This window comes from Vigna unguiculata, chromosome 1 (genome assembly GCF_004118075.2).
Source record: "Vigna unguiculata cultivar IT97K-499-35 chromosome 1, ASM411807v1, whole genome shotgun sequence".
NCBI lineage: Eukaryota > Viridiplantae > Streptophyta > Magnoliopsida > Fabales > Fabaceae > Vigna > Vigna unguiculata.
Window position 1 is genome coordinate 37,987,001 of NC_040279.1, and position 26,040 is coordinate 38,013,040.

General features: G+C 32.0%; 4 protein-coding genes across 8 annotated transcripts; 2 read left to right on the forward strand and 2 right to left on the reverse strand.

Moving 5' to 3' along the window:
- Window positions 1-2,802: 2,802 nt before the first annotated feature.
- Window positions 2,803-8,514, forward strand: LOC114184167 (protein phosphatase 2C 32). 4 transcript variants are annotated; one of them, XM_028071442.1, is made up of 5 exons: window positions 2,803-3,124; window positions 3,211-5,659; window positions 6,495-6,608; window positions 7,941-8,205; window positions 8,279-8,514. In XM_028071442.1, exons 2-5 carry the CDS (start codon window positions 3,488-3,490, stop codon window positions 8,392-8,394), a joined length of 2,667 nt encoding a protein of 888 aa, XP_027927243.1. In that variant the 5' UTR covers window positions 2,803-3,124; window positions 3,211-3,487; the 3' UTR covers window positions 8,395-8,514. The 4 variants fall into 4 exon arrangements, with proteins under 4 accessions (XP_027927243.1, XP_027927250.1, XP_027927258.1 ...); XM_028071449.1 differs by having other exon boundaries at window positions 3,224-5,659; XM_028071457.1 differs by having other exon boundaries at window positions 3,229-5,659.
- Window positions 8,515-12,015: 3,501 nt separating this feature from the next.
- LOC114162773 (putative expansin-A17) lies at window positions 12,016-13,151 on the reverse strand. Its single transcript, XM_028046750.1, has 3 exons — window positions 13,003-13,151; window positions 12,594-12,915; window positions 12,016-12,524 (listed from the first exon to the last, which is right to left on the reverse strand). Exons 1-3 carry the CDS (start codon window positions 13,133-13,135, stop codon window positions 12,215-12,217), a joined length of 765 nt encoding a protein of 254 aa, XP_027902551.1. The 5' UTR covers window positions 13,136-13,151; the 3' UTR covers window positions 12,016-12,214.
- Window positions 13,152-16,691: 3,540 nt separating this feature from the next.
- LOC114173696 (mannan endo-1,4-beta-mannosidase 4-like) lies at window positions 16,692-19,798 on the forward strand. Its single transcript, XM_028058241.1, has 6 exons — window positions 16,692-16,772; window positions 17,505-17,896; window positions 17,997-18,191; window positions 18,441-18,563; window positions 18,937-19,133; window positions 19,218-19,798. The coding sequence occupies exons 1-6, from the start codon at window positions 16,721-16,723 to the stop codon at window positions 19,564-19,566; spliced, it is 1,308 nt and encodes a 435-aa protein (XP_027914042.1). The 5' UTR covers window positions 16,692-16,720; the 3' UTR covers window positions 19,567-19,798.
- A 1,228-nt stretch (window positions 19,799-21,026) lies between these two features.
- LOC114180408 (glucose-1-phosphate adenylyltransferase large subunit 1-like) lies at window positions 21,027-25,880 on the reverse strand. 2 transcript variants are annotated; one of them, XM_028066736.1, is made up of 16 exons: window positions 25,779-25,880; window positions 25,315-25,608; window positions 25,031-25,153; window positions 24,768-24,941; window positions 24,430-24,522; window positions 24,220-24,303; window positions 24,087-24,142; window positions 23,911-24,004; window positions 23,702-23,814; window positions 23,474-23,546; window positions 23,262-23,342; window positions 23,080-23,166; window positions 22,885-22,989; window positions 22,653-22,759; window positions 22,451-22,511; window positions 21,161-21,476 (listed from the first exon to the last, which is right to left on the reverse strand). In XM_028066736.1, the coding sequence occupies exons 2-16, from the start codon at window positions 25,549-25,551 to the stop codon at window positions 21,375-21,377; spliced, it is 1,590 nt and encodes a 529-aa protein (XP_027922537.1). In that variant the 5' UTR covers window positions 25,552-25,608; window positions 25,779-25,880; the 3' UTR covers window positions 21,161-21,374. The 2 variants fall into 2 exon arrangements, with proteins under 2 accessions (XP_027922530.1, XP_027922537.1); XM_028066729.1 differs by having other exon boundaries at window positions 21,027-21,476; window positions 25,315-25,860.
- Between the last annotated feature and the right edge of the window lie 160 nt (window positions 25,881-26,040).

Below are 26,040 nucleotides of genomic sequence, written 5' to 3' on the forward strand. Positions count from 1 at the left end.
CCCACCCATCCAATTTCATTGATGAGAGTGATGATGGGCATAGCTAATTTATTGACTTCAATGGCACCAAAAACTAGCAATCATTTGGAGGAAATTATGTATATTGTATATTAATTAAAGTTTGTATTAAATTATACAAAAAACTAGCAATAATTTAATACAAAATTTGTGATTTAAAAGTAATAAATCAGATTTTTCAATAAAAATTATATATAAACTTGTAATATTGTTTTATTGAAAGTTTGTATTAAATTTACCTCCCAAACCATTCGAAACGCAATGAAAGAGACCCTCCATGTTTGAGTCTTATTTCTCATAGTCAAACCAAATCCCTACCAACAACAATTTATTTTATATGTTATATCTTTTTAATCACACACAAAAAAGTTTTTCTTAGTTTTCCATCAAGTTACAGAGTATCTATGGATAAAAAAACAACTTTTTATTTTACAAAATCAAGTGTATTTTTTGTTATTACATTAAAGTTTTTTTTCTGAAAGAAAAAAACTTATATACGCACTCTTCGATAAAAACAAACATGTTACATCAATTTCATATAATTTGAAAGGAAAAAGATATATAAAGAGAATGATATATCTATCTTTTAATCGCTCTTAAACTTATAAATATGACTATTATAACATTATCAGCAGTCATGCTCGCGTATTAGTAAATGCAATTAATTATTAAAAATGTGCGAGTTGTCATATAGAATTAATGCATTTATTTTCGATTAATTATTAAAATGTGCGAGTTGTAATATATAATTAATGCGTTTATTTTTGAAAAAAAAAATATATTATAAACTTAGTTGATTTTAGAATGAATATGTCGACATTTGTTTTTCCAAGTTTAGTATTATCTGTGTAAACAAAATATTGTTTTAGTTAATAAAAATACTTATCACTGTTAATGTATTTGTTAAAAATGAACATACTTGTCATACATTCATACATGGCAATATCAATATTTGTGACGGGATAATAATTTTATATATTCTCAATATATGCGTCTTCGGCTAAAAATTATTTGCTTTAAAATGATCACTAATAATAACATAATATTTATAAGTTTGTAAGTAAACTTAAATGTGTCAGTGATCATTTTATTAAGTTAGTTTTTAATCTTTGTTTGTCGTTAATATATATATAACATCATGCAATTATAGCATACACATATGCGCTACGCAATTTTTAAATATTATAAATGATAGTATTTTTAATAGATGATAATAGTGTAATGTTATTAAGTTAATATATAAAATAAATTTATATTTATTAAAAATGAAATGAGATATTAAAAATAAAGTGAAATGAATAGAAAAATTAATTGTTGATGAATAAAAAAAAATAATTTTATAGAAAATAGATAAAAATAACCATTCATTTTAAAAAATTAATAAATAATTATATTATAAAAAGTAGAATTGGTATTATGAAACGTGAATACAAAAGAAGAAATCCTCTTTATATATTGTTATAATAATGTAATGTTATTAAGTTAATATATAAAATAAATTTATATTTATTAAAAATGAAATGAAATGTTAAAAGTAAAGTGAAATAAATAGAAAAATTAATTGTTGATAAATAATAAAAAGAAATTTTTTTTATAAAAAATAAATAAAAGTAACCATTAATTTTTTTAAAAAATAATAAATAATTATATTATAAAAGATATAATTAATATTATGAAACATGGATAAAAAGAGAAAAACCTCTTCATATATTATTGTAAATATCATTACTTGAAGACATATCTCAACATTCAAATCTATAATATAAAGTTTTATATCAGAATGAGAATGAGAAAGACAATCCAATTTTATATCATAAAAATCACAATAAAATAAATAATTACATTAAAAATATAAACGACCTATTTAGTATGAACTATTTTACAGATTAATCCCTATTATTTTAATTATATTTCTAAAATACAGTGTCATTTTTGCATAAAAATGTTTTTTCAAGAGTGAATAATTTATATAATGTTATTAATTTCATTAAATAAAAAAATACAAATTTCAATATACATACAAAGCAAAAATAATCTACTAAGTCTTTTTCAATGTTATTATTCTCCTAACAATTATATTTTAAGGTAACTTAATAATTTTAATTATATATTCTGTGAAATCAAAAATATTCAATTAAGTTAACCACATCAACATTTTTAATTGTTTCGAAATTTGGTATTAAATAAATAAAAAAACTTATAAATTATATATTTTTCAAAATACTTTTGTGTATACACGAAATAACATTTCAAAAGCATAATATAAAACAATAAAATATTTTTTGTAAATATAATTTTATAGCAAAATAATTTCTATCGTCTTTAAATATAATTTTTTGTCTTTAAATACATTACGTAGGAAATGTTACATTTCTGTGGCACACGGGTCATGTCATGTATTGGAATGTCATGTTCTATATATCATTTTATTATCTAACTACAAAACTTTGATAAAAGCATTAAACCAGTGGAAATTAAATTTTGAGGGACTAACATATTAAAATGAAATTAAAAACTAAAGTAATAAATGACTATATCATACCCACCCCACCAGTAACATATTTAAACCTTGTATGTGTGATGAAAAGAAAAGATTATATTTATGAGGTATTCTAAAATAGTTTCAGACTACTGGTTTAAAAATAATATTAATAATGAATTGTGATTAAAGGATGATGTAGAATATGTTAGAAGATGATAAGTTTTTATGAGGCATTAATAGTTAATTTATGGTTTAGGTGAGGAAAAGGAAAGTGAAAGAGTAAAAAGAAGAATTAAAATTGGATAGAAAAACAAAAGGCCACACCACACTGCTCTCATCTTCTGCTCTTGTTGTCTTCTCCCTCACTCAGCTCTCCACGGTTAGTCAAACACACACTCACTCCATTTCACACCTCTTCTCAATTCCCCTCAGAACCCTCTTTTCCTTCGTTCATGATTCATTTCGGCCACGCCTTCCTCCATGTTCATCTGTCAGATTCCGCGCCGAAGAAGGAAAAAAACTCTCTCTTCTAAAATGGGTCTGCCTCTCTATTCGCCTCTCAACTCTCTTTCACCGCACCTTCTTTCCAGTTCTTAGATCTGTTTCTCCACCACTGTCCACCAGGTTAGATCGCAACATTTTCCCACTAAAACTGCGTTTCCTGCTTTACCCCTTTGGCGCTGTTTGAGGGATTTTGTTTTTTGATTCAGACCCACTTTGCAGGACAGTGTTTTGGTCTCTTTTTATGTTACTTTATCCCCAAGCAGCAAATGGGTCGCATCGCTTTCAGCCTCGGAATTTGATGACGATGATGATGATGATGATGGTGCATGTTGGTGACATGTGTAATCATGGGGTGTTTAATAATTAGGGCTATATTAGGTTTTCGTCTGGTTTGTATTTGTATCTGGTAATGGTGCTTATGTTCAGAAGCCTTGTGGTGTTGGCATCTCTGTGTCAGGGGTGTTTGCATTTGTTGGAACAATAATGGGCAACGGCACTTCTCGTGTTGTTGGCTGTTTGGTGCCGTTTAATGGCAAAAGTGGGGTTGATTTGGAGTTTCTAGAGCCATTAGATGAAGGGTTAGGCCACTCTTTTTGTTACGTGAGGCCTTCTATTTTTGAATCTCCTGCCATTACCCCTTCAAACTCTGAGAGGTTCACTGTTGATTCTAGCACCCTTGATTCTGAGACATTGAGTGGTTCATTTAGGCATGAGACCATCGAAGAGAGGCCTGGCAAGAATGTTCCGGAGACAACATTCAAGACAATATCAGGGGCTTCGGTCAGTGCCAATGTTTCCACTGCCAGGACTGGTAACCAGAATGCTCTACTTGCTAGTGATGTTCTAGAGCCTGCTGCATCCTTTGAGGGAACATCGTCGTTTGCTGCAATCCCTTTGCAGCCTGTTCCCCGCGGTTCTGGACCTTTGAATGGATTCATGTCGGGGCCATTGGAGAGATTTGCTTCCGGTCCCTTGGATAAGGGTGGTGGTTTCATGTCTGGGCCGATAGAGAAGGGAGTAATGTCAGGACCTCTTGATGCCACTGACAAGTCCAACTTCTCAGCCCCCCTTGCACGTGGTCGCCGAAGGCCACACCTCCAGCGCCTCATGAGAAGTGTGAGTGGTCCTATGAGAAACACTTTTTCTCGGACTTTTTCCAAGCACTCCATGGGTGTCAGTTGGGTGCAGCGGTTATTCCTTCATCCGGTGTCCCAACTAGCTTGGAATTCCAAAGAGGCGAAGTTTCGGTCTGAAGTTTCTAGAAACTGTACTGAAGTTGGATCGTCGGAGTTGGAGTATAAACATACACAAAATTTGCAGTGGGCTCATGGTAAGGCCGGTGAAGACAGGGTTCATGTTGTGCTTTCTGAAGAACAAGGGTGGTTGTTTATTGGGATATATGATGGTTTTAGTGGACCAGATGCACCTGATTTTCTGATGAGTCATCTTTATAAGTTTATAGACAAGGAATTAGAAGGGTTGCTCTGGGATTATGAAGATAATCCTGTTGATCCACTTAAACCTGATGTCCTTAATAATGGAAATGATGTAGTTGCTCTAGAATGCGGTAGGGAGGAAATGTCAGATGCTCATAATAACATTTCAAATGAAGAAAGATCCTGCTGTACAGAAACTTCTTGTCCAGTAATGGTCAAGGATCAGCCATCTAATAGTGAGATAGTGGAGGTAAATGCTGAAATTAAGGTAAATGTTGAACAGAAAAATTGTGGAAGTCCCAGTGTTGACCATCCTGTTCCTGTATCTGTTCCAATTGGACAATTGAGTGGTCAATGCAGAAGAAGTGTGCGACTTTATGAGCTACTTCAGATGGAATCTTGGAATGAACAAGTGTCAGAACAAGGCAAGGATTCTATAGTTCCTGCTGAACTAAAACAAGAAAGGCAGTTGAGGTTCTGCTCATCTGATGGTAAAGAGGATAGATCTGGACACCAGGACGAATGTCCTACTACTTCAGGGGAAAATGGACGCCCTGGGTTTAGTTCGACTAATCTGGAGCCTATAGCTCCCTTTTCTGTTTCAGGACAAAGGCAGAATACAAGAAAGTCATATATTGGTACAAAAATCAGAAAAATGTACAGGAAACAAAAGTCCTTACGTAAGAAACTTTTTCCTTGGAGTTATGATTGGCATAGGGAGGAAACTTGTTTTGACAAGAAATTAGTGGAATCCGCAGGACCCATTAGAATATGCAAGTCTGGAGTAGATCATAATGCAGTTTTAAGAGCAATGGCTCTGGCACTTGAAAGAACAGAAGAGGCATACTTGAAAATGGTGGAGAATAGTATGGATAAAAATCCAGAGCTTGCCTTAATGGGATCATGTGTATTAGTGATGCTGATGAAGGATCAAGATGTCTATGTTATGAACCTAGGAGATAGTCGTGCCATTTTGGCTCAAGAAAGACCAAATGATCGTCATCCTAATCCTTGTCTCGTCAAAGATGACATGAGGCATAGGAATCGTTCTAGAGAGTCATTAGTAGGCATGGAGCTGGACAGAATTTCGGAGGAGTCCCCAGTGCACAACATAAATAAACATGTCAACAAGATAAACAAAAATCGAGAGATATCCATGTGCAGATTGAAAATGAGGGCTGTTCAGCTTTCTACTGATCACAGCACAAGTATAGAAGAGGTGTGTTTCTTTCTCTTTTTCTATTGATGAACTGTAGGTTAATATATTATAATCAAATGTTCTATTTCTAAATTGTGTTCAGATAGTCTTACATGGTTTATTGAATTGTCATGTATATTTGTTGATTTATCTTGTCTCTACATATGTTCTTAACTACCTTTTTGTATTTAAATACCTATGAATGTTCAAATTTGAATTTATGTGAGAAACCCATTTGTGAATAATCATTGGGCATTTGCTAGAGTTTTTTTTTTTCTTTTCTTTCTTTATTCTCATGCTTTTAAACAAAATGAGGAGTAAGATATGGTTGGTAAATGGAGAAATCCATGTTGAGGTGTAATTCTCTGGATGAGATGAGGTCCGGTCAGACTTGTTGGCAATTTTTCTCGAGGAATTTTTTTTTTTTCCAATTTTAAACTGAGTTATCTATCTAACAAAAAATTTAAGCAAATACCTTGAGTTTTTCAAATATTACCTATTGAATACAAAGTACTTCATTTAGAATCACCTTTTCTAAATCTCATTTACCCTTATTTCATATTTCATCAGTAAGATCTGGACCTAGCATATTTTTACTTATATCTTCTGCCTATATTACATCTAGTATTTACGCATACAACATACAGTTGTCAAGTAGCAGTGCGAGTTTCTTATTATTTATATTTGATGCTTTCTGAAATTCAAGAAAAAAAAAATCAAACTGAATAGAAATTTTGGGTAAACAGAAGACTTGGGTAACACCTTATACAAACATTGAATTATTTATATTTACTGTAAAGGAGACTTGATTGTATTTGTTAAAATAGTTTACCAATTTTTTCAATTCTGGTGGCAGGAAGTTTTTAGAATAAGAGCAGAACACCCTGATGATAATCAGGCCATATTTAATGATCGAGTGAAAGGACAATTAAAAGTGACCAGAGCATTTGGTGCTGGATTCCTGAAGAGGGTCAGTTGATCTTCTGACTTTAGCTATTTGAATTTTAGTTTCCTCCAGTCCTTTTGTCCATAGTTTTATTGGTGGGATTCCACTTGTGTTCATATTTCATCCGTTTTTTTTTTCATGACATGGACAATACCCTTTCAGATTTTGAACATAAAAATATACATATTTTCAAATTCATGCTGTCTCCTTTTATATGCGTCTGTATCCTTGAAAGAAAATGCATAGACATTTCTCTTCCAAGGACGAGTATCTCCATCTCCAATCACTGCATTAAGAGGGTTCTTGTTCATTAGAAGCCGATCATACTATCTGATTTTCTCATTTAACCGTCAAAATGTTAACCAAAAAAGGAGTTGGTGGATAACCAGATGATGGAGTCAATTGTGAATTATTATATTTTAGCTTCTCTAGTGTAATCTACTTTAAAGGGTAGGTAACACATATCAGAGATAAAGCATATTCTTTGATCTTCTCTTTACATTTAAAATTTTTAGTGTAGTTTGTACGGGGTGGTCAATGATAGATTTGTCCCTAAAGAATAATAAAGAGGTAGCATGTTGATATGCATCCTTTAACATTCATTTACTTTATGCATGTTGTGTATCACCGAATTTGAATATTAATTTTCTCCCTACTAGTAGTAGTGACAAGACCAACTTTCGGGCCTCCAGTATGCATGATATCAGAGATGCAGAGTTTATGACTTTGATATTATGAAGTTCGTAATCAAATAGTTTATGATAACTCACATTCAGAAAATAATTTACATCTGCATTTTGGCTACTACATTTTTATATATTAAAAAACTCCTACATATTCATCATTGTTGAAACACTTCTACACCAAACTCTTTGTAACACCTTACACATCAATGACTACTTGGGTAACGAATTGAGTGTATGTTCTTTTCTTTCAATAAAGTCTTTGCATTTTCAGTATATTTAGTTTATTTTCAATTTATGTTTATATTCTTGCAATTTACGCTACAAGTCATTATTTTTTACTTTGTTTCTCTTTTCATATTTCTCTTTTATGTATCATTTTACATTTCCATCAATTTACGCTAAAAGATATTTTTGAATATTGCATGTTATTTTCTTTGACTTCGCAATTACTGATTTGTTATCAATTTGACGTGTAATTTGATTTACGTAAGATAGAAACATACATGGTTCATTGTTATTTGCTTAGACCCTAGTTACAAATGTAGATGTCAATAGGAGCATATTTGCTTACAGACACAGTACTAATCTTTTTGATGGTGTGAATAAATAATGAAATGAACAATACTTGTTGTTTTCTGAAACCATTTCTAACTAAAATTGTATGATTTAGCCATGTTTTAACGAACCTCTACTGAAGATGTTTCGAGTTGATTATGTGGGCAACGGTCCTTACCTGAGTTGTGCTTCGTCTGTTGTTCATCACCGGCTATCTTCAAGCGACCGGTTCCTGGTGCTGTCCTCAGACGGGCTTTACCAATATTTCAGCAATGAAGAGGTAGTTGCCCATGTCACCTGGTTCATGGAAAATGTTCCCGAAGGCGATCCTGCACAATACCTTATAGCAGAGCTTCTATTCCGTGCTGCAAAAAAGAATGGTCAGTGTCACCCATGTTATGTCATTATTGTTATTGTTATGGCATTCATTTTTGATGATGAAGATTTTTGCAGGAATGGATTTTCATGAATTGCTGGATATTCCTCATGGAGATCGCCGTAAATATCATGATGATGTTTCTGTCATGGTCGTTTCCTTGGAGGGAAGGATTTGGAGATCATCCGGATAATCATTTTTTTATATTTTATTTTAAAATACGACTCTTTCATTTTTGCATGTTCCTTTCATAATGTAACAATTTTGGGTTAGAAGAAGTAAAATTATTTTAGAAATCAAAATTAGCCTCTCATATTTTTAAAAAGAACCTCTTCTTCCCTTTAATGTCCTTTTCGCTTGACCATTTCTTTACAAAAGTAGTCAATTTAAAAGTGACATTTTTTGTTTAAAAAAGTTCACATTTGAAATAGTTCACTGTTCGGAAAATATTAGTTAGGTTTTGGGTAAAAGGAATGTATGTTGTGGCTTTATTTGAAATGAATTTGTGAAGTGAAAGATTGAAGTTGACTGAGTTTGTGGATGGATGGCGATACACATACTTAATTGGGAATTGGTGACGTAAATTTGACTGACAGCAACGCCTGCCGCGTGGCACCCAATTCATTCTACAATTTATGACCTTTGTGTCCAAACCATAAAAACTATACAAAATCTGGTCATTTTTTCATTTTTAAGTCGTAAATGTTTGGACCTAGATTTCTGAAGGCTAACAATAAAAAGAAGGTACAAATTCAACTTCGATATAGATCATAATTCTGATTTGAGTTTAAACTTGCACTATGATAAGTTGTCCCATTTTGAGGGTGATTTTAAAGTAGAAAAAATATAGCAAGAGAATAGATGATAAACATAATAAAATATTCAAAGTATACGTAATACTAGCATTTCGCACGGGTCTTGGAATTTTAAATATTTAAAATCAAAGTATATTTATTAAATTAATTTGAAATTATAAAAGCATAATTAAATTTAATATAAATATTTTATTTTATAAAATTAAATAATAATATTTTAATTGATCTTGCGAAAAAAATGTATTTAAGTTATTATATATATCTTTAAGAAAATGTATTGTAAATTCAGTTTTAGATAAAATATTGAGTAGACAATGTAGAAAAATATAATAGTAGATTCCTTAATAATAGAAATGATAACCATATAGAAATTGTTGAATAGATCTTATAAAAATATAAAAATTAGACAATACAAAAGATGTGAAAAGTGAACAACATAAAACTATAAATGATAGATCATGCAATATAAATGTAATTAGTAGATTCTTTAAAAAAATACAAATATTAGATGATACGAACAAAATATAGTAAACGATTGAAAACTACAAAATGTAGACCATGCAAAAAGATATAAAGAGTAAATTATACAAAAGATATAAAAGTTAGATGTCCGGTGGACTCTTCTATTAAAGTCATTTTTCACAATTTTTTGTATTTTGAATTTTAAAGTTAAACTTTGTCATCATATTTTTATAGTTTTTTACAATTTATAATTTTAAATTCAAACTTTAATACTTTATATTTTAAATTTCAAATTTGCAATATATATCTTAGTTCAAGAAAAAAATATTAAAATTAAAATCATGATTTTATATCTTTAAAAGTTTTAAAAGTTTATAATTTTCACTTTGTAATAATACATTAATGTCCATGTTATAAAAGATATTTGAAAATTATTGTTTAAACTTTTGTGAAATATAAAAATATGTGAAAATTATTTTAAAATATTTAAAAATTCGTTAAAAAGACTTTAATATTTTACAATTTTTTAGATGCTGTATTTTAAATTCAAACTTTGATATGATATTTTTACCAATTTTTTACTATTTTTAATTTTAATTTAAAGTTTATTACCATATTTTGAATTTTAAATTTTCTGTATTGTTGACAATATAAATGTTAATAAAAAAAATTGATTACTTCTTTTTCATAGTTTAAATTTCAAATTATAATGTAAGTTTTAAAATGATTATAAAAATGTAACTTATCTGTTTTTTTTTCTATTTAGTAATAAGAAAGTGATTCAATAACTTAGAATGATAAAAAAGATAGAGCAGTATGGTCATTTGGAAACATAGTCCCTGATTTATTAATAGCTTCGAATGATAAAAAGATAAAGCAGTTGGTCGTTCCACAATTCACATCTTAGATGTAATAACAATCGAATTTTGAATGATTTTTTAAGAATTTCTATTTTTTTATCCATTTCCGAATTGCTTTTCTCTGGAAACCTGTAATAATATCTTAGTTGGAAGCATGCAGACAATTAGATTTAACTTCAACTTTCTTTGGTACCAACTGTTAGTGAATTTTAGTGGTTGAACTGTATTGAAAAGTGAGGTGCTGCCTTGTGAACGATAGAGGAAGGACTGAAAATTGTGAATTTATTTTGTACAGACAAAAATAAAAATAATTTTTGTTGGAAGGACTATACTTTTTTTAGCCCTGTAGCTGATTTTCATATTCTTGTCAAATTTGCTTTTGGATTTGTTAACTCCTGATTAATTAATTGTGTTTGTCTATGCATATAAAATAAAAATGCTTGAATTTTTAAGCCAAAAAATTAAAGGGCTGTGTTAGGTTGATAATAATCTTCTGCTCAAACAGTCTTGTTATCTCTAATTCTAAATCTGGAGTTCTTCATTTGACTGACAATACGCTTTTAAATATTCAGTCTATTTGAATAGCTACCCTTATGAAACTGTAATTAATCAGTTTGATTACACAGATCATAGAGAGTTGTGAGGGACGTTTTCCAGATGAAGAGGTGACCGAAATAGTTGATTTGGTGACAAAATGAGTTTATAAAGTGAAGTTTGTACCTCACTTATATAATACAAAATTATTTTATTAACTATTTTATTTCTAGTTAATGTAGAACTTTCAACATCGGAGAGTTGTGGATATACTTTGAGCAAAGACATGGAAGGATAGTCTATAAAGGTATAAATTTTCACATCTAAATCTTAATTTTTTCTGTGATGATGGAGTTTTCACGTTCTTGTGTTTCTTGTTTTTACTGATGATGCGTTTTTTTCGACAAGAATCTAACTCGATAGTTGAGTTTCTTGTACTATTTGGTCAAATTCACTTTCTTTCTTAGCTTCTTAGAAGGACCTTCCAATATTATACTTTTTTAATACAATAGGTTTGTGATTCTTTTTGCTGTATACTTTTCATCTTACTCTCGCTGCCCAACGTGTAATCTTCCATGTCACTTAACATCAACTTCTTCAAAAGATACATGCATCCTGTTGGAGTGATAATTTTAAGCAAAATTTTCCTTTTCTTTTTAACATAAGTGATCCAAGATGGCTTATTTCTCTTCTTGGCATTAGTATTTCAGAAAATCATTGGCAATTAAAGAAACAATTGGCTATTGAAGAAGAGTGTGTTTCTCAGGTTAGAAATTCAACCATATTGTTTCCTGTTCTATGTCTTAATGTTAAGGATCTGCAGAATCACCATGGAAGAGGAATGTTGTTCCAACTAAGGCTTGGAGCGATGTTACCCCAGCTTCTCTCTTGGTTTTTGGATCATAAATTCATCACCTACTACTTTTATCATATAAGCAAACACCTAATCTACATTATTTAAAGGTCTTCATGGCCAACAAAAAACATACACAATGTGCTGTTCTGCAAATAACTATACTTGTGAGGGTAAATACTTGATTCCCCTTCTGAAGCGATTCGGATATGTCGGTGTTTTATACCAATGTCTAAAATAAATAAAAGATATCAGAAAATGCTAATTAAGATATATTAGTACGTCATAAGTAAAATGTAAGCTTCCAATATAAATTCGTGCTTATGTAAATAATACAGACCAAAGTTGGTAGGCTTCATCGCAATACTTAAATTGCTAAGCCACAACCACATGGAATGGAACATTTATAGTAGTAATTATTACAGGCGTAGGGAATAATAGAAGAAGAGTCAAACACTAATATTGATAGGTGCATTAATTTTTCCGTTTTCAGAACTGAACATTGGTGATGAAAGACTGGCCAAATCTCCAATTGGAGGGTACTGCATTGTTTGCGGTGCGAGTCTTTCCATTGCTGAGTTGAACTTTGAAAGACAAACTCTGAGCATTCAGATATCTCAGGCTTTGCCAGTTAGCACCCCAATTTCTTGTCATGCTTTCCCACTTGTTCATTTTCGACCCTTTGATCCAAACTCCAGAAATCTCTCCTCCTCCACCTACGTTGCTTATAAGCACCAATTCAAAATAGTCTCTCCCGTTCATGCTAAATCTGATGCCTCCACTTCTTTTGCACCCAACTCTGCATAATACCAATACCAGTTAGCAAAAGTTTAAGACTTTTCACAAACACATAACATCATAAACATACTTCCTGTACAAAATTGGCACAATCCCAGCTTTGTACTTTGCTATTGTCTCGAATGCAGGTTGAGACATGTCAAAGTGTGGTCTTGGAGGATTACACCAACCACCATTGTCATTAGGGAGAGCATAGTTTGGGGGACAGAAATTGGTGGCAGTAATAGTGATGGAAGTGCCTCTAAGGCACCATTGAGGCACTTGGTTTGCGTCACAAACTATAGTATAACAACCACCACATGATTTTCCCTCATTAAACAAAACAGTGCTCAATGCAGCTGTTTTTATACCATAACCATCAGTGTTCAGATTTCCATACCCACATGCTCCTCCTGCCAATCAAAGTTAGTCGTCATTATTTGTTTGTTACACTTATGAAATGAAAAAACGAGACAAGAAAATGCATTTTAATTAATTACCCATTGTTCCTGAGGCATCACTTCCACCATAGAATGTTGCATGAGCTCGCAACCAAGCAGCTGATGCTACTCCAAGTTCTGTGGTGAATAGCACCAGAAACCATATGAGACCACTCACAATGAACTTTTCCATCTTCTCTTTCTCTAAAGACGAGGATTGTTTAATTTGATGCTCTTATGGCATATTCCTATGATCATTTATAGCAGCAGCAAGGACTTTTAGCCCATAGAAACAGCTAGCTGAAATTCAAATTGTTGGAAAAGAAATGTTGACCAACAAGTTTGTCTCCTCTTATCTTGAATTGAATATTCTCTATTAAATGTATTTATTAAGAAACTAAAAAAGATGACATGAATCCAAGAGTAGTGTGTAACGTGGATCTTTACAATGCTAAGTATAACAGGGTGTTATACCAATATAAATGAAAAAAAAAAATCATCTTAAAATAAAGTACTTTCTAAAGTTAATGATAAATGATAATGAGCAGAAGGGAAGTAGAAGTGAGCAAAAGAGTGTAGTTTAAAATTAAAATTTTACTTTATTGTTCAAATTAAATTTCAAAAATGTTATCCAATGATTGGGTATAAGGTTTTTAACCGAATTGTGGTGATTAAGGAAATCCATGTCACAGATTGGATGATTTAAGATGTCCGTAGTACGAGAGTGGTACAGCACATGCAATTCCCACAAGCACACAACATGCATGATATTATAATGATAAATGGTATAAATTATAGGGCATTTCAATGATAGGTTATCAAAGAAACAGATAGAAGGTACTTCAGTTCCGTACTTATATGTATAATATATGAAAAGTCAATTGGAAGATGCAAATGAATGAAAGAAACTATGGGTATTATGGATGAATATTTAATTCTTTCATAGTTGTAGTAACATGCAATTCCTAACTACATGCCATCATCATATTTGTTTATATATATATCAAGAGATGGGGTCGCATGCAGCTTCATGGCTAGATGCCATGTATTACTGCACCCATCACATGGCACATGGCTTTTTGATTTATTAATTATTATTTTGGATCCATTTAAAAACCCCTTTCATTAAAAATAATCAATCTAAAAAATTGGTACATATACTTCACATTCATTTGATATTCCGTAGTATATAGAATCACCTCAAAAAATTAAATTTGTTCTTCATTTATTTTTTTATACAACTATTAGATCGTAACCCTGAGATAATTATCGTGTAATGAATCCCTGGTATAATAATGGTTTTGATCGATAATGTTTTTTTTTTTTTTTATATTTGTAACAAATTTCACATTTTATTTAATATTTGTATTAAATTATTGAAGTTACAAACAATAAATAGTTACAAAGATACTTTTTTAGATTTGTTGGATCATAGCATATATATGTATATATATATATATATATATATATATATATATATATATATATATATTAAAAGTGAGATGCTAAAAACTAACAATAAGACTAAAGTTATCATATTTTCAAAATTGCAGAACAAAATCGAACAATTAAAACCAAAATTATCATTACACTTCAACTAAAGGAACATAATAAAGTGTATTTGTAGTAAAGTATTTGCTTGAACGTTACCTTGAGAATTCTTGTTAGAAAGACCATTTCTTAATTAATAATGAATAGTATTATGTTAATGCCCGTAGAAACAGTTACGCGTTGAGAAGTACATGGGCCCAAATAAGAAAGGCCCACACCAAGCAAAGCAACTCAGGAAAAGTTTTCTTTCAGTCTAAACGAATCCTACCAGAGAAAAGAACCTGTGTTGTGATGATTATATTTGTATTAATTGAAAATAAAAAGATAGACCATGAAAAATAAAATAATATATATATATATATATATATATCTCGAAACACATAGAAACGCCTTTTTACTTTTACGTTTTTTTTCTTTTAATTATTAACGTCTAATGATATTACAATAAAAAATATAAGAGTTTTTTGCAGGAGTCATGTCATAAATATATTTCCCTTAAAAAAGTTAGGTTAAGAAAAGATAATTACAAGTTTTTGAAGATGCTGGGACCGTTTTTGGTTTGGTGTTAGATGATTATTGAAATCGCTTTTGGAAATGGCTTCTCGACATTATCTCTTAAGGATAACAATGGCTTTAGGGGTGTGTTTTATTTTTCAAATTTTCGTTGTAAGGGATAATAACGAACTAATTGGTGGATGTTGTTAAACTGACCAATCGATGTATGCTTACGGAAAAGACGTGCTGAACAGTTATGACAAAAATAAAAAAGTTTGAGACAAATATCATAATTCGCAGACATATATGTTGTATTATGAACTTTTGTTTACGTTTTTAATTAAATCAACAGTTTTAGGGTTCAGTCATTAGCATTATCCATGTTATTTTCATTTAACCGTGTCGCTAATACGAGAGAACCGAATGCACATTACCAATCAAGAGTCTTAAGAAAAGGGTTATCTGCATTGTTGGGTGTGTATTAATGGGTTTTGGTTTGGTCCATTCACAATCCAAGCTGTGGGACCAAAATAACCAGCTGTTCACAACTGCATCTCATCTTCTTTTCCATTTTTTCCTTTTTCTCAAAGGAAATTTATTGAAAAAATGGCATTTCAATTAAGCTGGTGGGGCTAGCTTCTCCTCTTATCCTTCCAAACACTTGTTTCCATTTTTGGACGTTACGCAACGCAAGTATCAACTTTAAAAAAAAAAAAAAGAGTGTATTCTTATTTTTCTCTATACAAAATAGCATCAAATTATTTGACAGAGACACAGAAATTGAAGAGACTCCTCTGTAATGGATATAAGGATAAGTATTAAACGATGTGTGATTATTCTGGATAGACATCAGAATAGTTCTATTTTTTGTTATCATACTATATTTTTTCCCTCTTTTTTTTTTCTTCTTATTTTTGTTTTCTCTCTGGATATAAATAAAACCCCATCAAGGCGTGAAAAAAATATCATTCATTATATGAAAATACGTTTAACTGGTGATGTTGATGAACACTGTAACGAGTTACTCTATCAGAATTTTAGGATACTCTCTGTAATAATATTGTTTGTTGATTAAAACTGTCAGAAAACAATGGCACATATATCCAACTCTGACTAGTTCATGACGTGGCCAATTCAAGATAAAACCAAGATTTTATCATGCATAGTTTCGAACCACTTAATCTAAATAAATCGCATGTTGTTGTTGTTTCTTTTATAAGACAATACAGGATTTGAGTGTGTATATATTGAGTACTGAATACAAAATTTATCTGGCGAAGAAAAATGAATAGCATTTGAATTAGTTCTTATTTTAATTTACTCTTTTAAGAAGTTAACTTTTGACTACCAATAATTGTAGAAGTTTTCGTTTTTATATCTATCAGAGTACCCATTTCAATCAGATGTGTTTGGTATGCATGAACTACATCGTAACTCGTATACTTACAAGGGTTTGCGTAGAATATAGTCATAAATATATATTGTATCTCTTTGAAGCATGAAGAGAATTAAAAGAGTGTGCATAAAATAAATTACAAAATTCTAAACTGCTAACTCAAACTTAAAGTTTTAAAATAATGACATGTACCTAATTATTTAAAACTGTTTCAATTCATATCTGGAATAGTGAAACCCTTCTTCTGTTGTGTATGTGTCTCTTTATAACTATATAAAGCCCCAAGAATATGCCATTTCCCACAAACTCTTCTTCTTTCTCTTTTCAATAAAGCTTATGCTCTGCCGTCCTAGCTACTCTCTCTTTCTGTTTCCTCACACTCTCCTTGGTTAGTTACTTTTAATAAATAAATCATCAATTTTACTACTAGCCACCACTTTCTTTACTAAATATCTTTCAAAGTATTTCAATATTCATTATTTAGCTTTTATGTCAATATATTTTTATACTTTGAGAAATATTTAGTATGCCGTTCAATATTTGAAAATTTTACTTATTTTATTTATTTATTTATTTCGGTGAGTATCAGGAGAAAATAATACTTTAAAAATGGAATTGATTACACTTAGTTTTATTAGATGTGGAATCAACGGTCACTATTTTTAGTGAATTGCACTGCCACTGTTTTATTATTTTAATGCTACGTCTTTATAACAAATTCTGCATGAGAGAAAGGAAAAGATGAAAGAGAATTTATTATAAAATAAGTAGAGGTGATAAAATATGTTGTTGTGTCTGTCATACATTTGAAACAATAGCAGGTCAAACAAAAAAAAAAAAACTAAATTTTATCTGGACTTGAGTTCAAGTTCCAATATATTATGGTATTTTGCTTTCTAAAACTTAAAAGTCTAAAATTTAATTTTTATATTTCTTAAACTGAGGGGGTTTGTGACCTCTAAACATAGGTATATTTCTTAGAAGTTTATTGCATAAAAAATACTGTTTTTTTTACTTAGCTGATTTAAAAACCATTATCATAATATGCATATATAGTTACTTACGTTAAATAGTATATATATATAGCATTGGTAGTGATGTATTTTATTGTCATGATCAGGAAGCGATAAAATGGGTTGGCATGGAGGTCTCAAAAGCATGGTCTTGATGGGTGCTGTTATGGTGGCCATGGTGGTTGTTCAAAATGTACAGTGCGAGGAAGGTGTTGTTAATGTTCATGACACAACACGCAATTTAGTTCAGAATGGTGGCTTCGTTCGACGAAGCGGCACCAACTTTGTTCTGAACAACAAGCGTTTCTACTTCAACGGATTCAACGCTTACTGGTTAATGTTAATGGCATCTGACCCATCAACAAGGCCAAAGGTCACTTCCGTTTTGCAACAAGCTTCCAGCCATGGCTTAACCGTTGCCAGAACCTGGGCTTTCAACGACGGAGCTTACGGAGCCCTTCAGGTTTCTCCTGGTTCATACGACGAGAAAGTATTCAGGGTTAGTATATGTATATATATATTAACTGAATCCATCTTCCATTAACATTTCTTTGTAATGAAATTTCATGGTGATGAAGTAGTGCATGCGTGTTGCGTAGGGATTGGACTTTGTGATATCTGAAGCGGGAAAAAATGGAGTACGATTGATACTGAGCTTGGTGAACAACTGGAAGGATTTTGGTGGGAAAAATCAGTATGTGGAATGGGTGAAGGAGCATGGTGAGTACGTGAACAGTGAAGATGATTTCTTCACGCATCCTTTAGCCAGACAACACTTCAAAAACCATATCAAGGTAACCATATCCAACCATGCATGCACCACCATATAGTACTGCTGGACCACCTAATTCTTTGCGTGTAGTTTCTGCCGTCGCAACCATAATTACGTTCTATAAACATCTACATCACCATTTCACTGTCAAACTATATATTATTACCAAATGACACGTTTAATGCTTTCTATCGAAACACTAATCAATCTAATAATTCACTTTGTTAGTTAAATTGGTAATTATTTCTGTGGTTTACAAATATATATGCAGGCCGTGCTGACAAGAAAAAACACAGTAAGTGGGGTGGCATATAAGGACGATCCTGCCATATTTGCATGGGAACTTATGAATGAACCCCGTTGCCAACACGACAACACCGGAAAAGTTATTCAGGTCCTTTCTCAGTTGCTCTCGTGCGATACTACTATATAGTTTAGATATCACCAAACATCATAGTACATGTGTGCACAATAACTGGCCACATACGCAACACATATGTGATTGCTTTTGTTTGACAGTATTGCATGTATATAATTACACTTGTCTCATCTTATTCCTTTCCTTCAATTCAAGATTCCCAAATGGAACAGGCCACCGATTTTGGAAGAGCCAAATTCAATACTATCGCTGCGATGTGGACATTGATTAACCGATTCTTTAGAATATATAAAAAGAATTATACTTGATGGTTAATTATTTCTAATATAGATCATATATATAATTATATTATATATGGTACTGAGAATATTACTATATGCGTTTGCAGGAATGGGTGATTGAGATGGGTGCATACGTCAAATCCATCGATAGCAATCATTTGCTTGAAATAGGACTGGAAGGGTTCTACGGTGAAGATAAAAAACAAATCAATCCTGGGTACCAACTTATTGGCACTGATTTCATTTCTAACAACCTAGTTCATCATGTCGATTTTGCTACCATGCATCTCTACCCTGAACAATGGTACGTACGACATATAATAATGATCATGTTTTCACTTATAAATGAAGAAAAGTGATAATAAGTTATAATACCACGTACTTGCAGGATGCCCGGTTCAAATGAAGCTGCTCAGGTTGCATTTGTTGACAAGTGGCTAGAAACACACATTGAGTATTCGAAAAATGTTCTTGGGAAACCTGTTGTTGTTGGTGAATTTGGGAAGTCTTGTAGGTCATACAGTGTGGCTGAAAGGGACAGTTACTTGAGCAAAATGTATAATGCAATATACAGTAATGCTTTGAGTGGGGGACCCTGTGCCGGAGGGCTTTTTTGGCAGCTCATGGCTCAGGGAATGGACAATTTCTATGATGGTTATGAAGTTGTCTTCCAGAACAGTCCTTCAACTACCAGAATTATTGATCAACAATCCCACAAAATGTCAAGTATTTCTTAGTTCATTAAATTCCACCATCTTTATATATGTTACAACATATATTCCCCTTACTGGAAGTGTTCCTAGGAAAATACCATGTGGTGTGAACAAATTAAGCGAGTGAAAGAATTATAACATATATGGGTCCAATCATATATCAGGGACAGTTTGTAAGCATTTTCCTTATTATATACGAAAGTGAATGTTCATTTCGTTGTGACTTGTACAGCATTCATGATTTTGAATCACGCAAGTGCCTTTCCTTTTTCAATATTTCTGTGGTGGATATGTATATTTGATTATAGATATTAAGCAAAAAATTAAGCTTTCCTTCGGCTTAATTCTGGGGGTAAGATAAAAAAATTATATACTGATAATTGTTTACTCCAGAACAATTTGAGTTTAGCGACCAAATAAAATCATGTTTCATCAATTCATTTCTAGCTGAGATGTCGTAATACACGGAAATACAAATTGGTTTTCTCAAAATAAATGCTACAGAGATCAATTCTATCAAAATTGAAAACTCAAACGGACCCTTTTAATTAATAAATGAGGTAGCTAAACTGAGTTTTGAGCCTAATCAATTCATTACATGATTAGGCGAAAAAATAAAAAATAAAGTGGTTGCAAGTCGGTGATGATGGAAACCCTGCATTATTCTTATTACTAGCACAAATATGCAAAGGGGGAATAATTATGGGATGGAAATAAATGGGAGATGGAGCGTGAATCCAGAAGAAATTAAGGAAGTTGTCTGATGTTTTTTACTGAAAAGTTTTCTGGAGGAAGATGATGCTGTTAAGGACAGTGATGACTCCAAAAACATGAATTAAACCTTCACTCTATAAAGGATGATGGTGTTGAATTTTAACATGATTTTTTATGTGAAAGAGAATATGGTGAAAGGGACAGACTAATGCATGCCTTCTGTTACTGTCTTTAATGGTAGATTTCCAGTTAATTGAAATTTTGTAATACTAATGAAAAGTGCTTCAGTTTCTTTTGGTTAATGGAAGTCTCCAATATTCAAGGCGGAGAGATGAATACAGTGAAAATTGAGATAACACCATTCTCTGTTCTGTGATGCTACTGTACGACACAATAAAGCAATTAAATTTAGAAGTCTGTGTTGTTTTGTATTAGTATTGATTCAAGGTTAACTATAGTAAAAGTCAGTTCATAAAGGATTAACACTGATGCATGCAGATTCAAGGTTCATTGCTTTAACTGCAAGATTGCTTCATAAACAAATTTTGTGGCTAATAGAGAAAAGTACAAAAGGATCTTTATATGTGGGTGAGATTTGGTAAAATAAGGATAAAGCATTGAGGTGTTTGTAATGGACAAGCAAGAAATGTTAAGAAGTTGTTAGCATGGAACTGTACCCTGCAATGTAGACTAGAGTGGTTGCAAGGAAGATTCCTAAAAAAGTTAGAGATTGGAAAAAATGAACTCGAAAGTTGTTGATTAAACCAGAATGAGATATGCTTCTTTTATTTCTGTGACCGATTTCTTTTGAACTAAAAGTAATATTCAATCTTGCAAATAATCTGAACTAATCTTTAACCATTTGGGCTTATATGAGCCATACAAATAAAGGTATAAAGAATTTGATTGCCGCACAATTTTGTTGGGTGTTCTATTGAATGAGCCAACAAAAATGTTGAGGGAAGTGAAATGAATGTGTAGTTTCTTTGATTCCCATGATTGAAGATTCAAAAATTGATGGTTGAGATAGCCCTTTATTTCCAGGACTGGAGAATTTATTCTGAGTGAAAAATTGAAGTGATGCTGTAATTTGGGAGCACCTGGGAGTGAAGTGGTGATTAAATGATTGTATCATTGGTTATTTCAGAGTCTTTTAACACCACAACGATTCCTGATCGAATATAAAACCCCTCTGATCCTCTGTCTGCTTCCTGCACATTCTGCATCACAACTACAACTGTCACTAAATCTTCTAATCAAAAAATAATAACACCACCTTTCGCTAAATCACCCTAAACTATGCAAAGCTGTTCTGAAAAGAATGATTAACATTCGAGAAAATTAATTGTAAGTATAGAAGCATATCTCTTTTAGAGTTATGTTCAAAGTAACTTCATTTAGCTTTTCGTTGAAAACATATCTTGAAACAAACGTTTAAATGACACAAAGATTTATTCTTCAATGTCAACAACTTTACATTTTAAATATGAATAAATATATAATTAATATGTATAGTATTAATAAAAACGTATGTATGTTTTACATAAATCGATGACTTATTAAACCTAACATATTTTTTAAATAACCTAAAAGCTGACTTATTCTCACCCTAAGACTTTGGAAGATATAATTAAATTCTTCACACTTTTATTATCAAATTTAAAATTTGATAATTTTTATTTTATCTTTTAACTCCCCTAATGAACAAAAAAATTGCCAGAGAATTGTGAGTTGCAAAAGCAGAAGAAAAAAATTGCATTTAAAGACATAGTTCAGATTAAAAGAAATTAAAGTGTAACACGTATTAATTCATCAGAGAATGTGATTTTTTCAAAAAGAGTACAAAGTCAATAATTTAAACCATTCATAGAAAAAGGTGTTTTCTCTTTCACTGTTTTTTTAGCGGTATCCCCTCTCTTTCTCTCTTTTCTTTCATGATGATTTTACATGGTATGGTACTAAAGACAATTTCTTTTATACCAAACAAAGTATATATTCTTAATCATTCTTTTTCTAAAAAAAGAAAGAATACTATTAATAATTTTTTAGAACTATTCTTAATTATTCGTTCTCAAAAGGATGCTATCATGAAATTAACCATAAGTGAAGGAATCATTTGCCCCAATAAAACATGAAGAATGAGAAGAAATAACTTCCAAAAGTAGAGAACTTTGACAACTAAGTTATTACTTACGTCTTTGTTTGCAATAATTACATTGTTTCCAATTCTTGCGTTTTTGTCAATTATACAATTCCTGCATATAAGATTCGCACAAGAGTTATAAAAAGAGTAGCAGGCAAATGTAATGATTAGTATAATTCAACAGCATGCAAATTTTTTCATGCAGTATGCGGTAGAATGTGAAAATACTTGAAAGCATTTTCTGGATTCTTACACAATTTTTGTATTTTTCCCAATGCCTATTGGAACATTTCCCGCTGCTACAAGAGAAGCAATTTCAGCTTCTGTCTGGTAATAGTCAGCACCCATGATCATGGTATCCTGAAAAGTGTTTGTAAATGTGATTCATATGGTTTCATGTCAGGTTAAGAGAAATTGAACAGGAAAAAATACTGATTCACTCCCATATGAATGTGATCTCAATTCTAAAAGAAAAGGAAGATTACCTTTATCTGCACTCCAGAATCAAGCCGTGATCGAATTCCCACAATGGAATGTTCTACTGTGCACTCTTTCAAAAAGCAACCATCTGAAATCAAAGAGTTAATTACCTACAATTGAAGTTATTGCACAGTCTCATTAGTTTCTGTCAGAATCACGTAAATTGAAGTATATGGACTAAATTTAATAGTTTTATTTACCTCACACTTCTCCATTTTAGTTGGTGGTAGGAACCGAGGACAAGTAAAAATAGGCTTGGACTGGTCATACAACTGAAACTTGGGCGGCTTCAACATGGAAGAACAATAAATTGCAGCTTGTGTAAACTCAGTGGATTTTGTTTTCTGATTCAGACCTATAACTTAAACACTAACAAACCTACCTGGTCCATAAGAGCCAAATTCGCATCAAAGAAAGATTTTATAGTCCCAATATCTTCCCAATAACCACTGAAAAGACATGCCTGTCATAAAATCCAGGGCCATTCCTTCATCATTATGCATTCATCAAAAACTATATTCATAGAATATTTGGAAAAATTCTTCAGCTAAAACAATTTTTATAACTTTTGTAGTTTTTACATTGTGCAGCTACCTGGACATTAAAATCTCTTGCAGCCAATGGAATGACCTCAGATCCAAAATCATTTGCATTAGGATAACAGCCCCTGCGAATTTGTCATAAAAAGAAGAATGAAAACCACAATAATAGATTACAAGTTTTTCTTGAAGAGTCTAATGTGATTGTTGGATCTTGCCCATTAGAATGAGGCTTGGTTATTGGTTATTGCACAAGGAAGGAAAACAGGGAAATTTTCTTTACCTGAGAACTTTTAGCAGAACATCTATTTTAAACACATATATACCCATTGATGCGATGTATGGAAATTTTCTTGCTTCTTGAGCTGATAGTCCAAAAATACTCGTATCTACATGCTATGAAAACAAGTACTTTAGTCAGAGACAGGTGATATTGACAACTGCAGTAAATTATTATTCAGTCTTTTAACAGGAGATTGGAAAAGTAACAACCATAGATCTTAACAATTCTCCCTTGGGTTTTTCCAAGAACTGACATATCCGTCCTCTTTCATCAACCTTCACTAATCCAAAATCAGAGGCCCGACTACCAAAGGAAAAGAAGAAAATATAAATATTTCAGAAACCAATATTGTACATTGGATCAGAACAAGCTTTACATAGAATACCTGCCATCCACTGGGAGACAAGATACTGATATATCAGCACATGAATTAACATGCTTCTGCAAGTGTGAGATCAGTTGAAATATCCATAGAAAGTGAATTAGCAAAAAGCATAAAATTAACAACTAATACCAACCTGCACAATGTCCATGTAATCCATTCGATATAGCTGATCACCACACAATATCAGAACGTTCTCTATATTTTTATGATCAGCGTCCTATTCAAGTACCACAAACTCAAATGTAAGAAGGGCATAATCTTTAAACACCTGCATTTCTGTGGCCAAACGGACTACTCTGACAAATCTACAATTTTATGAACTGGAAAAAGATTTATACAATACCTCAAACAACCAAAGGAATTGTCTTACAGCATCGGCTGTACCCTGAAACCACTTTTTTCCTGATTCACCAGGTGTTTGAGTTGCAGCCAATACCTATCATAACAAAATTTTAGTAAAGACAATGGTGTATGCATACAGTGTCATATTTTACACTATCTACCTTACAATCATGACTACCATAATTTCAGATATATTAACAATGTAAGAGTACATAGAAATTAAACTCTTTGTAGTTTCTGCATACCTTGCCAATAAGTGTGTTTAATCTGAGACATAATTAAAAAGGAAGGTAAAACATAATGATAACGATAATAAATTAATAATATAAGATTGAGTACCTCAACAAAACCACCTCCAAAGTTGATGCAACCTCCCAAATTATATGTTCGAGCAATGTGTCGGTTGAGGGACTGAGAGTTATATTGCGTGAGGACGTAAATTTTGTTAATTCCACTGTTAATGCAATTACTCATGGGTATGTCAACTAGTCTATAGCATCCTCCAAATGGTACCTGAGAATCACATACAGGTGAATGAATTTAAGCCTAGGCCTGGAGTAAAATATAAAGATAAACACAGATTAGTGAAATTAATAACTTACTGCAGGTTTAGCCCTTCTTTCAGTAAGGGGGAACAGACGAGTTCCAGCTCCTCCGCCTAATATGATCGATGCAACAGTCTTTGGGTTGGCTTCTCTTCCTGTTAGTATCGGTGATTGAAGGGCCTGAAATGCAAAAATATCTGGGTAAATTAATGTACACTTTCAAGTGTACTGGTTAGAACAAATAAAGAAGATTAGACTCACAGGTTTAACAAAATTTCCGTCACTATAAAATTAACCCAAACTAAGACATCGCTCGCTAAGCAAAATGAAAGTTAAGTTACCATAAAGTCATTTGCAACATCTGCAAGAGTAGACATAGTGATAAATCTTCGGGTTGTGTTTCTGTGTGTGACACTAAAGAATTTTCCAGGCGGAAAACCAGATACTACATTCTTTGATTGAAGCAAGTTCACTCTGCTACCGGAGAATGAGGAACACAAATCCTTGTCACGGTGGAAGGTTGGCTTCTTTGAACCCAGGGACATGGAAAGTCCTTGTAGCTCACTTGACACCATCATTTCTAAATTCAGTAAATTGATAAACACTATGACAACCGTCTTATTTGATTCTTCCCACTGGCGGTTGATTGAACAATCAGATTATTATTCAGAGGCGAAGTTTAATAGCAGCGAGCAGAATTAATTCAGGTAGATTATCTAGAGTATAAAATATAGAAGAAAAAAAAAGGTGAATAAATAGAAATAGAAATGTACGAAAACATAAGAGAGCTTTTGCTCCCCAGTACCTAATAGTCCATTAACGGGAAGGAATATAAATGGAAACAGAGATGAGACAAGACCCTTCTGTTTAAGCAATGTACAAGGGAAGAGGAAAAGGGGGGAAATTAAAGCAGCAGCATATATGTCTTGTTTGGGTATCATGTTGTTTTATGAAATATCTAAAAGAATTAAAGCAAGGTGGGATTTCCTCGAGGTAGAGCAAGGAATGGCTTATTAGTTAATAGCTTCAAACCAACATGGAAACCCACCAAACTTTTTTTTTTTTTT

Bases quoted from the DNA above. Each gene is read 5' to 3' on its own strand.
- LOC114184167 (XM_028071434.1), top strand. From the start codon at position 3,488: ATGGGCAACGGCACTTCTCGTGTTGTTGGCTGTTTGGTGCCGTTTAAT. The intron at 5,660-6,494 runs GTGTGTTTCTTT...TTCTGGTGGCAG, and splicing joins ACAGCACAAGTATAGAAGAG to GAAGTTTTTAGAATAAGAGC. The intron at 8,206-8,278 runs GTCAGTGTCACC...AGATTTTTGCAG, and splicing joins CCGTGCTGCAAAAAAGAATG to GAATGGATTTTCATGAATTG.
- LOC114180408 (XM_028066729.1), bottom strand. From the start codon at position 25,551: ATGATGGTGTCAAGTGAGCTACAAGGACTTTCCATGTCCCTGGGTTCA. The intron at 22,760-22,884 runs GTAATCTTCCTT...AACACTTTTCAG, and splicing joins ATTCTGGAGTGCAGATAAAG to GATACCATGATCATGGGTGC. The intron at 21,477-22,450 runs GTAAGTAATAAC...GTTGTGATGCAG, and splicing joins TAATTATTGCAAACAAAGAC to AATGTGCAGGAAGCAGACAG.
- LOC114162773 (XM_028046750.1), bottom strand. From the start codon at position 13,135: ATGGAAAAGTTCATTGTGAGTGGTCTCATATGGTTTCTGGTGCTATTC. The intron at 12,916-13,002 runs GTAATTAATTAA...TTTGATTGGCAG, and splicing joins TGATGCCTCAGGAACAATGG to GAGGAGCATGTGGGTATGGA. The intron at 12,525-12,593 runs GTATGTTTATGA...GGTATTATGCAG, and splicing joins GTGCCAATTTTGTACAGGAA to AGTTGGGTGCAAAAGAAGTG.
- LOC114173696 (XM_028058241.1), top strand. From the start codon at position 16,721: ATGCTCTGCCGTCCTAGCTACTCTCTCTTTCTGTTTCCTCACACTCTC. The intron at 16,773-17,504 runs GTTAGTTACTTT...TGTCATGATCAG, and splicing joins GTTTCCTCACACTCTCCTTG to GAAGCGATAAAATGGGTTGG. The intron at 18,564-18,936 runs GTCCTTTCTCAG...ATGCGTTTGCAG, and splicing joins ACACCGGAAAAGTTATTCAG to GAATGGGTGATTGAGATGGG.